The 14,365-nt window shown below is 39.7% G+C and overlaps 1 protein-coding gene across 1 annotated transcript in view; it reads right to left on the minus strand.

Annotated features, from left to right (window-relative positions):
• Positions 1–1,842: 1,842 nt before the first annotated feature.
• Positions 1,843–14,365, minus strand: part of LAPTM4B (lysosomal protein transmembrane 4 beta) — a 117,454-nt gene continuing 104,931 nt past the window's right edge. Inside the window, exon 7 of the mRNA XM_069086582.1 lies at positions 1,843–4,614. Within this exon, the coding sequence (XP_068942683.1) occupies positions 4,468–4,614 (147 nt within the window). The 3' untranslated portion in view covers positions 1,843–4,467. The remainder of the gene's footprint in view (positions 4,615–14,365) is intronic.

The following is a 14,365-nucleotide window of genomic DNA, read 5'->3' on the forward strand; positions in this document are numbered from 1 at the left end:
AGTAAAAGAATACTTCTCTCGCATGGTTAACTTCTTGTTATTTACTTTAATGTTTAATTAGATTTAATTTAGATTGTAATCTCTTGAGGGCAGGGACTGTCTTTTGCCTCTTTATGTATCCCCAGTGCTTAACACAGTGCCTGGCATATACTAGGTCCTAAATAGATGTTTATTCATTGATTGATTGATTAAATACATTTGTTCTTGAATCAATGTCTTTTGCATGGTTTCAAAATAGTGTTTTACAGGTTGGGGCTCAGGTTGTGATATACAAACTGATTACCCCAAACAGGTCCCTCTAACCTAGGAAATGTTGCAAAGGTCTTCCGAGCAGATTTTTTTTAGGATTTTCAGGGGCCTTGTGGTTATTTTACATTACCTGATTCACAGGATTGTAATGTAACTTTGAAAGCCTGAAATTACTACATAAACATGAGTTATTGATATTTTTCATTCACTCACCAATAAGATAGATGCAAATCAAAACAATTCCAAGGTTTTACCTCATACCCAGCAATTTGTCGAAGACAAAAAAAAGAGGAATCATTGGACAGGCTGTGGAAAAAGGGGTACATTGCTGTGCCACTGGTGGAACTATAAATTGGTCTAACCATTCTGGAAAGCAATTTGGAATTTTTTGAAGAAAATGACTAAAACATCCATGTTTGGGGAGGCTAGGTGGCACAGTGAATAGAGCACCAGCCTTGGAGTCAGGAGGACACAAGATCAAATCTAGCCTCAAGACACTTAACACAAAACTAGCCATGTGACCTTGGACAAGTCACTTCACACCAACTGCCCTACCTTCCCCCCTCCAAAAAAAAAACAAAATAAAGTAAAATGTCCATGTTCTTTGGTTCAGTGTTGTTGAGGTCCATTGACCTCAAGGAAGTCAATGATGAAAAAAAAAGACTCCTTTCCCTCTTGCCCCTGCCCCTCCCCCTATACACAAAAATATTTATAGCAACAAAGAACTGGAAATATAGTAGATACCCATTGTTTGGGGAATGGTTAAACAAGTTGCAGTAAATGGATGTAATGGAATATTACTGGGCTATAGGAAACTAGGGATAGGGTGAATCTACTGAATTACAGGAAGTTCTATCTGAACTGATGCTAAGTGAAGTAATCAGGACCAGGAAAATGCAAAATATGCAAATAATATGCAAAATTACTACAACAATATAAATAGTAAGAACAGCAAAAAAACAATCAAAGCTCAATACTGTGGAATTATGACCAACTTTGGCCCCATAGAAAAGCTAATTAGGAAGCATTTCCTTTCTGCCCTTGCTGAAACAGGGAAAACAAAAAAAAGTCAGATTTTATGATGTGTTGGTTAGTTTTGCTGTACTGTTTTTTCCCCTTATCTTTTAAACTTCTTTGCTGTAAGGGATGACTCCCTGGGAGGAGAGGGATACATTTATTTTTTTAAAATTATTCATTAGTGGGTTAAATTCTCTTACAAGTCTTTTTCTTTTTTATTTTCTACAATCTGCTAACTCTGTATGAGTCTAGAAGCTGGAGGCTGTGGAATTTAGGGAGTGTTTATAGAAAGTAATAATGAGAGACACTAATAGAAAAAAATTAGGCTGATTCTCAGGGATAAACATTCCCCACAGTGAGTCTCTTGTGGAAAGGGGTAAGATCTCAATTGCTCATTAAGGCTGCACTTAGGCCCCAATGCACACCATATGCAAAGCAGATGAGAAAGTGCTGGGAGAGAGGGCCACTGGCAGGAGTTAAGAATAATGACTTCAAATATCTGCTCTGTCTCCCCTAGATCCCAGATGAGGAGATTTTGATTTTCTATGAAGTTTTTTGTTGAAAGAAACACATAAGCAAGGAACAAACATGACGTTTATTTCTTATTCACATGGAAATTGTGTGGCATTTGCATGACAACATCAGGGAGGGGGTGGTCCATAGGGCAACATGCCCAGAGGTTCCAAAGTCTATTTTCTTAGGCATGAGGAAGCCTTCACATATAGAGTATATTTAGCAATGAACAAATAGTGAAATGAATGCACCAAAGTTCTTCAGATATCTATGAAGGTAATACCCATTAAAAAGTGTGTATTCATCTTCAAAGGAATTTGTTGTTTGTTTTACATCTCAGAGGGTTGCCAAGTATGCCAGAAAGCAAAAAGATAAGAAAAACTTAAGGAAAGAAAATCTTGCCATGTAAGTTTAAAGGTATACATGTGAATATCTATCTATGTACCTCAGAGACTGGGCTAGACAACTTTCCTGAGTGGGTCTGGGGTAGTTTGGGAGAGATCAAGCAACAGGACCGAACCTTGACTGAAAGAGGCAGAAAGAGTTAGGGACTGGCTTCCACCACCAGGGCCATTTCCAGGGTGACTTGCTCCTCTGTCTGCCTCATCTTACTCTCTGGGTGCTCTTCCTCACCTCCACCTCCTTCCCTAACTTCAGGAAAAAGCTCCTATTGTCTTCAGCCTCCTGTGGCCAAGTTGTCTTTGACTCTCTCAGCTGACTCAGTTCAATTGATCAAATCTCTGATCTGTCTATACTAAATTTTTCACTGGTGGGAATCCCCTGCTTCCCGAAGCTGGGCAGGTCTCTCACCTCCTAATCTCCACATGCTTCCTCTGCCCAGGATGCCATTCCTCCATCAGGCTCACTAAACTTATTTCTTTCATTAAGGACTTTTTGAAATCTTTTTTCCAGGAGTCTTGCTCTTGAATAAGATGATAGCTCTTCTCCCCCACCAAGCTCCCCTTAACACCAAAAAACATTTGCAAAGGGTTTTGTAAAACCACAGGCCATGCTGAATATAAACCATGCCAACCAAATGTGTTAATGCTCAAACAAGTCACACACCCATGTTCTAGATATACCACTGACCTGTCTACATAGTAATGTACTGGGGACTCAAATGGCATTGATCCTTACCCTGCCCACACCCTCCCCACCTACACAGGTATGTACTCTCATTGTCCCCTTTACCCTATTCTTTCCTGCCCTCCTGCCTACCTGGCCCATTGTATTTGTATCAAGGGGTTTCCTACTTTTCTGCCCATAGAGCAGGGGTTGCCAATCAGAAATGGTAGAATGAATGAGACTTGTTTGGAGATGTCCCCAAAAGAGGGAAGAGCCATGAGTTCAGAGTTATGTTGTAGGAGGTCATGGGATGAGATGGAAGAGGCAGAGGGAGCGGGGAGCAGAATACATTCTGCTAAGCCTGTCCAAGAGTAATATGACATGTGAAACCTACTGCTTGAGTGGGGGTAAAACAGCAGTGTTCAAAGCTGAAACAGTAGCTGTTATGGTCTGGGAAATTTGAATGATATAGATTTGAGAGCTAAAGCAATATTAAACATGTAGTTCAACATTTTCTGTCATTTTATATGTAAGAAAACACCTCAGAGAACACTACAGTGACTCTCTACCTTCTTCCCTAGGTAATGTAGGAAATTTACAAGCTCATTATGTGCAAAACCTAGAAGTTCTATTGTAAATGTTTTAGGCCCACCCATGGATCTCTTGACAGATAGAGGATCAAGAACTGGGCAGGTGACTTGGAATTCTAAACATGAGGCAAAAGTATCATTCTTGATTTAGCATCTTAAATATGTAACCTTTGTGAAAGTTCAATTTGAGAAGGGAACTATGAGTGGGGAAACATATTTCAAGTGCTTGGAAGGTTGATGGGCCAATGACAGGTGGTGGGTCGACTCCAGTCCCGTTTTGAGTGCACAGGTTGGATTAGACCATGAGCCAAAGAGCTCCATAGCATCTCATTGTTCTGGGAAGCAGTTTTCTGCAGAGAATTTCTACTTATGGAATTATAGATTAAATGAGTTTAAAAGACAAGAGTGACTGTTGCCCAGGAGCAGGGGATGTAATTGAAGCATGGATTCAAACCTGCTGTTGACTCGTAGATCATACAAAGGATTGTCCAATGAATATGATAGTTGATAGCCAATGATAGTTGAAATGGCTATCCCATTTCCCAAATTAGTGACATGCTTTAGCAAGGATTAGCCCTACCAAATTCATCCTGCACAACAGAACTGAAAAGGAGGTGAAAACTCTTGCCTGCACCTAATTTATTCTGCATATTTTCAAAGATTAAAGGGCACAGAAACAGAGAATGTTTCTCACCTCTACCTGATTCAGGGACTTCCATGGGTATCAAATGAAAATGTTCCCAGACTCAAGAACTGGTTTCCTAAATGTTGAATGTAAAAGTCTAGTAAATGAAGCTACTGTTGACTCAGCACAAATGCAAAAATTCTGCAGCTCATCAGGTAGATGATGTAACTGAAACACATTTCCAAAATTGTGGGTAATAAATTTTTGACATATCAGGGTCTGAAAATTGTAGGAGGTCGGCAACAGACAGACAGATGGGCAATCTCAGAGGGCACATCTCCGAAGGAATGAACTATTGCTCACATGTCTAAGGAAAGCTGTCGCCCCAAGGTCATATCACCTTTCGGTTCAGGCAGATACATAAGGTGGGGGAGGCTCTTTACTTGCAGCCACACCCCCACTTGCAACGGCACCCACACCTGCCCCTGCCCCTGCCTCTACACCCATAGTTGCTGTGGAGGCTGAAGTGGTGTCATCATAGGGTGGTAACAGCACCTGAGGAAGAAGAAGAAAGAGGATAAGGTAAAAAAGTAAAAGCAAAAGAAACCCACCTCTCATTGCTGAATTAATTGCAATTGTTCCATTTAAGTCAGTGAAAAAAAAAGTCAGGCTCACTGATCAAGTCCAGTCTTATTAGCCATATCTGATTCAACTCGATTCAGCAAACATTTATTAAATTCCTAGTATGTGTACAACATTGTCGTAGGTGCTGAGGATACAAAGATGAAATAAAAAAAATTTCTGCCCTCAAGGAGCTTCTATTTTTCTGGGAGATACAACATATATACATAGATCAGTCAACACAAGATAATTGAGGATGAGAACATTAACAACCAGGAAGATTAAGAAAAGATTTCCATAAGAGGCAACATCTGAGATGAGAAATCAGTCACAAAGTAAGTAAAAAAAAAACATTTATTAAGTGCCTACAGTGTGCCAGGAGGGGAGCATCAAGGTGGTACGGTGGATAGAGTGACATCCTTGCAGTCAGGAAGACTCATCTTCAAGTCCAGCCACAGATACTTACTAGCTGTGTGTCCCTGGGCAAGTCACTTAACCCTGTCTGCCTCAGTTTCCTCATCTGTAAAATGAGCTGGAGAAGAAAATGGCAAACCACTCCAGTATCTTTGCCAAGAAAATCCCAAATGGGGCCACAAAGAGTCAGACACAACTGAAAAACAACTGTGCTAAGCTCTGGTTATACAAAGAAAGGCAAATGACATCTAAAGATTGTAATACATAGAGGTGAGAAGAGAGAGCATTCCAGACAGTACATATGAGGCACAGCACAGGTAACGGCAATTAGGTAAGTTTAGCTGAAACATAGAGTGCATTAAGGGGAATGATGAGACACATTTTTAATTCCAAAGATAAGGAGTGACCTTCTTTTATCTTTTCCTGTCATACCCCTTCCATAATCTGTCATGTTTTCTTCCCACATACCTGGAACCAGAGCTGTAATTAGGAATTTTTGTACTGCGGTAAAGGGTAGCAGGATAGAGGCTAAGAGAAATTCACCTGGGCTGCTGCCATTGAAGGGAAGAAGCATGCCAAGACACTGCAAAGTTTCTAGCTGCTGAACAAGTAGATGCTGCTAAGGATGATGGGGAGTAGGCAGAATAGGGAGCCAGAGGCATAATCACTTGTAGGGAAAAGAACTCCCCAGAAGGAAACGGCCATCACTGAGAAGAGAACCTGGAGGGGAGGAGCTCATCTGTAATGTGGCAGATGAGGAAGAAAAAGTGCACCCTGGAACAGTACTCTTGGACACTTCAGATTTCAGGCACCCTGGACAAAGCTCTGGTTGCCCCACCCTAGTTATAGCTTTTCCCAGAACAATGCCTTGCATGAGACACTGGTATAATAAAGTGTACATTTAACTAAGCAATTTATTCATCTTAAAGATCTTTGTCCTGTACTGTTTTAGTTTTGGAAAAAAGAAAGAATAAAGTCATTTTAGTTGTTGTATTTTGGAAATATAATTGGTCTTCAGAAATTTTTTTCAAGAATGGAATATTGTTGCTCTCGTACACAAAAATAACCCAAGTTGTTCAGGTATATGTCTCTTCATCAGACAGAGAGCCAATGCCCAGTCTCCTACTTGATATCTCTCCTCCCTTATGCCCCCCACCCTTCACTAGAATTCTCCATACCAGGAATTTGATTGCCATGCAATTTCTCCAACTGGTGCTGCCCTGCCTGTGACATCTAAGGTGGGTAACCACTCAGATGGACCTGAACCCTCCTTATACAACAGCTGCCCCCATCAGCTTCCCTAGTCTTTTGTGATACATGGAATCAAGATAGATTTAAGAGTTCCACCTAAGGAACTGCAGAGATCTTGGTGTAAATATATGCCAAGTCCTAGGAACAATCTCTTGCATGATTTCTATGGACTCTTTACCTTTCCCTGCCTGAAGATCATTAGTACCCAAGGCTCTCTGGTGACATCGTTTCTTGTATATCTTCTTTCCTCTTCGCCATCCTTCTTTGGGGATGCGGGTCCTTACCCTGGTATGGGTCTTGTATGCTGCCTTATTGGGGGAGGTATCAGCAACTGCCCCAATGAGGAAGATAGCTGCTGTCCAATCACTCTGTCTCACTTAAATCCAATTCGTGGATTTGCAAGTCATGGCATCACCTCCCTGATGTCATGGTCCTCTTTGAGGATGAAGGACAAACGACAACCTCGCCATCCCTTGAGAAGTTTCAATTAAGATACAAGGTCTTCGCTTAAGTCAAATGGAAGAGCTAACTTCTTTCAGCACTGACCAGCTCCTCTGGTTCTTTAGGGGAAAGACCCTCTAAGTCCTAGCAAAGGATTCAATGACTGCACAGTTAGAGGAGGACGTACAGCTTAGTGGAGGGAGGACTAAGCCAGGAGTCAGAAGACCTAGGTTTTCATCGTGTCTCTGCTACCATGCAAGCTATTTGACTTTGGCCAACTCACAACTTACCAGGGCCTCAGTTTCCACAAACCTGTAAATTGATGGGATTGAGCTAGATGATCTTCAAAGTTGCTTCCAATATGAATTTTTATGATTCTAAGAGTTTTATGGGTGAGCCTATAGAAGAAAAAGGATAGCCAGAAGATCCTCAAAGACACAAGATGAGGCTAAGCCAACCTATGGCTTTTGATCTATCTCAAGACCCACTAAGCATGCAATGTAATGACTTGTAGGTGACTGACTTATATCAGGCAAGAAGAATCAGAAACCTTATGAAAAATCCTCCTGTTTATACCTGAGGTACAAAAAAAGGAACTGCTTGTTAGATAGTTTATGACATATCATTTAAAAATATCAGTGGTGATTGAGCTTGGCTTTCCTGGTATGAAATTCAAATGTGCTAACCTTAGGAATAAAAGGTTAAATAGAACCATAATCCACAGATTTTCCTTTTCTCTATTTTTTCTCCTTTGAATATTAGCCAAGCTTTGAATAATAAGGGGAAGTGTGTTCTGCATCCATAGTTATGTAACAAGAGTTACATCAATGTTTATATTCGTTCTTTTGTGTCCTTAAATGTTTTTATTTAAGCATAGCCTATCCGTCCCATTAGAGTAGAAGGCAAGGAACAGGTTTTTAATTTCTTATGTAAGATTGTCTCAATTTTCCCTTTGCACAGAACCTATAATAACCCTTGGGACAGCTTGGTGGTACAGTAGATAAAGTGCTGGGCCCGGAGTCAGGAAGACTCATCTTCTTAAGTTCAAATCTGACGGCACATGCTTACTAGTCGTGTGACTGTGGACAAGTCACTTAACTGTTTGCCTCAATTTCCTCATCTGTAAAAAGAACTGGAGAAGGAAAAGAAGGAAATGGCAAACACTTGAGTATCTCTGCCAAGAAAACCCCAAAATGGGGTCACAAAGAGTCAGACAAGACTGAAACAACTGAACAACAAGAAAAGAGTAACTCTCAGTGCTTATTGACTATTTGAGGTAATAAAAAGGGTGTAATAGACAATATCAGGGCCTAGAAGGAAACCTAGGTAGGGGAACACCTGTGATCAATTGATTCCCTATCTGATGAATTGTAGATGAGGCAAGTAAAAGAGACAATAAGGTGTTAATGTGTTAAACAAAGTCTCTACACTGTTACTGTTTTACTAAGTTGGAAGCTCTCTTTCCCTTGAAGTAATTAGAAAATAGCTAGTTATTGGCAGGTCATGGATATACCATATGCCTGTGGCCTTTGAAGAGCAGGACATACTCTCTAGGGAGATAATCAAAGCAGGATGCAGGTGGAGTCAGTTGCAGAGGAAACACCCGACCTTTCAGAGAGGATCCCTCTTTGCCTTTCTCCTATTGCCTCTATTAAAGGACAGCAGGGCAGGAGGTCAGGGTGAGATTTCTCCCTCCTCTGCCAAAACACTATGGCACTTTGCATTGCCCATCATGAAACACAATACCCAGGAACAGTCATTTGAGGTAGCTCAGAGGAACGTGGCCCCAGATAGAAGAGATGACAGCTAGTCATGGATTCAAGAGCTGTGGAAAGGAGCAGGAACAGGGAACCCAACTGAGTGATCTGCTCAGCAGAGATGCTGTGTCCAGGGGCTATCAGAGTAAGGATACTGCAATTAGAGAAAGGACATGGGGATCCTGTCCAGGGCCAGGATTATGGGTCACGTTGGCCAGTGTATTCTCTAAGTGTGTGTTTCATGCATATGTTTATTCTCCCCACCAAGGCTGTGTTCATTTGTGGGAAAACATTCCTCAGGTTTAAGGGTGAAATATTTTATAGCTACTGTTCTTATTTATACCATCTCAGAAAATGGTTTTGCTTTGAACTCATTGTATTTACTGGTCGACTATTAAAGCTAAGAGTACTGGTGGGGGCTTAAGAGCTATAGATTTTATGTTTCTTGGGTCTAAGGTGATAGTTGTAAGTCCATGTGGAAGGAGGAACATCAGAGGAGACACAAGAGAAGAAATGAAAAGGGTGATGTGACTGAGCTAGAAAAATAAAACAAGGCAGCCTCCTAAATCCTCATTAAGGGTGAGTTAATGGTGGCTCAACATTAACTACTCACATTTCTACCAAAGTACCTTCTTCACAACAACTCTGTGATAATGGCAGTACAGGTATCGCTGGCCCAGGATCCCACAGCTACTGTCAGAATTGGGATTCAAACTCTGGTTGTCTGGGGATTCCACATCTAATCCTCTTTACTTCATTCCCACACAGGAATCAACCTCACAGACTGGAGTTGGGATGGTAAGGTGTAAAGCAGAATTTTTGATGTCAGGGGACCTAGGTTCGAATCCTGGTTTCTATCACACTTCCTATTTGTGTGACCATGGACAAACTACTTAACATTTCTTGCCTTGAGTTGACCAGCAAGGACTCTTCCAGCTGTTTCTAACCCTATGATTCACAGCACATTAGAACTTGTTGTTCAGTTGTTTCCAGTTGTGTCTGACTCTTCGTGCTCCCATTTGGGGTTTTCCTGGCAAAGATACTGGAGTGATTTGCTGTTTCCTTTTCCAACTCATTTTACAGATGAGGAAATGGAGGCAAACTGAGGGTTAAGTGACTTGCCCAGGGTCTTACAGTTAGTGTCTGAGGCTGGATCTGAATTCATGAAGATGAGTCTTCCTGACTCCAGGCCTGGCATTCTATCCACTGTGCCACCCAGCTGTCACTTAGAACTGGAAGGGATATTAAAGAACATAGCCCAATCTTTCATCTTGCAGATAAAGAATACAAGGCCTTGAAAGTTAAAGCAACTGGCCAAAGCCACATAGCTAGCTGGGACAAAAGCCAAAGTTTCTCAGTCCAATGTTGTTTACAATATCCCATGCTAATCTCCAGTAGGCCCATCAATGGCACTGGATTAATTCTACTCTTCTTAAACTCTTGCAAATGTACTTCCAGCTCAGCCCTGGGAAGATTACAGCTCCTGAACGCTACATAATCAGGGACTTCTGATTATGTTTATGGTCTGCCATTTTAATATCTCCTTCCATGTTACTTGTATATGAAAGAATGGCTATGTTTCTGATTCCGTCGGGAATAATACTTATGGGTATTAACATCTCTAGGCCTCAGTTCCCTACTTTGTAAAACAAGGTTTTGGGACTAAGTGACCTCCAAGATCCACCCCAGCTCCATTTAAATAAAGTATAGACTAAGTGAAGCCACACTTATTACAGAATTGCTGATTCATTTCACTGGCAAGGAGAAATGGTTCTGTCATGGTGCCATCAACTCAACTTGACTTTAGATCTTAATTAACTTTCTGGGACATCCAACTTTATCTGTGCCTGGCAGAGTCCAAGCCTCCTCCCAGTGCCAGATATATTTCTAAGACTAATGAATACCTTATAAAGGCATTAAGTTGTTCCTGGCAATGGTCCTCTATCTGATGAATTATAAAGATCTTATCTATGGTACCACATAGCTTAGACTTTTACTAAAAGTTTAGAAGCACATGAGTCACAGAGATGAGATCTATACCAGCTCATGTTCAGGACTGAGTCTATGACCAAAGGTGTTGCCCTTACTAGAGAGCAGCGAGATGTCCTCAACACCTGCTCCCTAGGTTTTCTTTAAAAAAATTATTAATATCCTTTGGCTTTTTTTTAATACCACAATTATTTCCTTATATACTCTACCTGAACCCTTAACCCTTCCCTGTAGTTAAGGTAAACAAAGTCCACTTATACAATGGCCTCATATTCACCATTCTGTATTGGCAGAGGATGAAAGTATATTTTATCTTCTGTCTTCCAATATCAGGGCTAGGCTTTGTATTTAGTCTGAATTCAGTTGCCTTTTAGTGTTGTTCATGTTTATATTGTCATTATACAGTTTGTTCTTTTGTTTTTGCTTTCTTCCTTCTGTATCAGAGTTCATTTTTTATATTTTTTGCTTCTTGAGAGATTCCATTGAATCCACATACCACAATTTCTGTTAATTAGGAACCCAATTAATTTGGTAATTTCACAATAAAAGGCATTGATTAGCTTCCAGTTTTTTGCTACTACAAAGAATGTTTTGATAGATTTCTGTGTCTGACCTCTTTGGGAACTTTAGATTGAATAGTATGAAGAGCTGAACCACTTATCTTGTTTATTTCCAAATTATTTGCTGGAATAGTTGGATCAATTACCAGGTCTATGGGTATAGTATTATGCCTGTCCAGTTTCTACTAGTCTCTCCAACACAATTTCCACCTTTTATCTTATTTGCCTGCCTTTCCTTTTTGAACAGAGTGATAATAGTTGTTTCTTAGACAAGGGACTGAAAAACAGGGTGTCCCTAAAGTTTGAACACATAGGCAATCCCATTAACTATGCATAATTTTCAAGAAATGAAATGAATGAAATTTTCAACATTTTATTTAATTAGCATAAATTTTAGCCATGACAATTTCATATGGAATAAAGGCTTTCATTAGCTACTGGGGGGCTATTTTCCATATTAATGAGATTAATTTAATTTAGACTTCCTATGAAATCTCATTTATGCTAATTAAATAAAATATTGAAAATTTCATTCATTTCATTTCTTGAAAATATGCATCATTAATAAGATTCCCTATGTGTGTCCAGACTTTAGAGACACCCTGTAAATGATCTTCTGCTAAAGTCTTGCTTTAATGTCTTATGGTATGAAGATGACTTTGGGTCTTGAAGGTGATGCCAGAGGAATACAAACTCTTAATTGCTGTTTGTCCTTCATGCTTGAAGAGGACCAAAATGACATAACAATATCAGGGTCAATGAGTCAGTGTGTCTGACTGTGGTTAGTCATACCAATATAGTCTTGGAAATCTCTACCACAGGTCGGGCACAAATAATCTGGATGATCATTCAGGAGGAAAATGTCTCTTGATTCGCACTCTCATTTCTCTTGATAGCTCCTAGAACAAACTTTTGGTAAATACTACATGAAAAGACTTTGCATACAGGTCCAGGGATAGCCTGCAGTCTGTTTTCTCACAGTTCGCTTAGCAAAGTCCATAGACTCTCATCATCAGGTCAGGCCCAGAGATTTAAATTTTTAGTAATAGTAACTTTCAAAGAGAGTCTACCAAGCATACAGAATATTGGTGGAGAGGATACTCATACAACAATAATAACAAGAAAAAAAGGATGGTTAAAGTACTGAAATAAGATGATGAGAAGCAACATTTCTTATTTAGACAGTATTTTCAGAGTACAAAAGGGTAACTTAACAGTTGTTCCTCAGCAGTCACCCTGTTTGCCTCAGTTTCCTCATCTGTAAAATGAGCTAGAAAAGGAAATGGTATATACCACTCCAGTATCTTTATCAAGACCCCAAATGGTATCACAAAGAGTCAGATACAACTGAAAAAAAAAAACAACTGTGTGCCAGGCATTGTATCAGGTGTTTCAGAAACAAATGAGTAACTCTTGCCCTCAAGGATCTTATATTCCTGACCTCTACACTTTCTTCTAGAACTTAGCCTATAATGCTATGAACTATTCAAGCTCCATATTCTTTCTCACTACAGGGGAAAGTGGTAGCAAGTCTTCCAACATTAGAAATCCCTGCAAGTTTTGACTGGGTAAGGGCAAAAAGAAATGTACTTTCCTAAATACATGCTCTACCAGGTTTCTGTACCAGCTTAAGGTGAACCCCTGATGAGGGGGGAGGCACCTCTTTGTTGCTCTCTCTGTATACCACACATAGAATTAGAAAATTAAATGTGGTAATTGCTTGTTACTGAGAACTCTGGTACTGTCACACCAGAACTACCGTCTTGGAGATGATGGAGTTTTAATGGTGTGCTTCACAGATTCATTATGATACTGACTGAACTGTATCTACACGTATGTTTAGAGCACACATCCTAAAATACCATGAAACTTTAAAACAGGAGTGAAACTGACCCAGAAAATGGCAGGCTTGTGGAGAAAACATCTCCCCCAAATGCCTCTTGCCAAATGTTCAGTGAAAGTTGGACACATAAATCCCATTTTAAAAATCACACTCTGCTACAAATTTGCATTGTAAAAATAAACTGCAGAAGTGAGTTTAGCAATTTGGAACTGTTTCTTGTTATTTAACAAACTTTAATTTAAAATCAACAGTTGCAACATTCAGATGGTGTGTTCTCTCCGAAATGTTCAATTATGTTTTGGTTTTTGTTCAAAAGTCAGGATGACTGAATTTTCAAAAAGGGAAAGTCTTTGAAACTCTGATTATATTTCATGAGTCTAATTCTGATGTATATTATGTATTATCATCTGGGTATGGTGGAAAGAGCTGTTGAATAAGAATCAGAAGAGATGGGCTGTAGTGTAGTGGCTTTGCCACTAATTGGCTGTATGACTTTGGGCAAATCATTTATTTGGGCCTCACTTTCCTCATCTGTAAAATGGGAGTATAGTTAGGCTATACAATTACTAAGATCTTCTCTGGCTCTATAGGATCATGTGATCGTAGAGCCTAAAGTACTTTTTGATGTCATCTAGCTCAACCCCCTTCATATCAGGCCATATGGATTGTGAATAGAGAGCTGGATTTAAAATTAATTAAAATCTGAGTTCACATACTGCCTCGACACACGTCAGATGGGTGACTGTGGGCAATCCACTGAATTTATCTCAGCCTCAGCTTCTCCATCCATAAATACAAAACAAAAACACCAAAGGGTTGTGAGGTGCAACTTACATTTTATATGTAAAGCATTCTGTCAGCCCCAAAATGCTAAATATTAACTGTTATATCACAAATAAGGAAATTTAAGCCCGGAGGGAAAGTTGCCTAAGATCACACATGTAGTAAAAGTAACAGAGTATGATTTTAGCTTTGGAGTTCTTTGACTCCAAAATCTTGTGCTCTTATAGGAAGGAATACATACAGACACACACACACACATGACCCAAAAGTCTTAGTGCAATTTTAAGTTTTAAAACTACTACTACTAGTGGTGGTTTTAAGTTTTAGTAGTTTAAATCTGCACATGTGCACACACACATATGTATGTGTATATATGTGTGTATGTACACATTTCGTTTGTAGTTTCCTCCATGCAATTAGTTTACCTTTTTTGTACTCTTTAAAATTTTTTTAAATATTTTATTTTTTCCCAATTACATGAAAAGTCAAGTCTTTAGGTGGACAATATAAATATCTATCCGAATGATGCTATTAGAGTCACTGCTGAGGGAGGTCTGCCAAGCGGTTCTCCTCATCTGTATCAGTTGATGTTGTCTAAATAACAAAAGAGTTGCTATGGTCCCATCCTCACACAGAAAAGAGAGACA

This window comes from Petaurus breviceps, unplaced genomic scaffold (assembly GCF_028583685.1).
Source record: "Petaurus breviceps papuanus isolate PSGF00001 unplaced genomic scaffold, PetGlider_PUasm1.0 179, whole genome shotgun sequence".
Classification (NCBI taxonomy): Eukaryota; Metazoa; Chordata; class Mammalia; order Diprotodontia; family Petauridae; genus Petaurus; species Petaurus breviceps.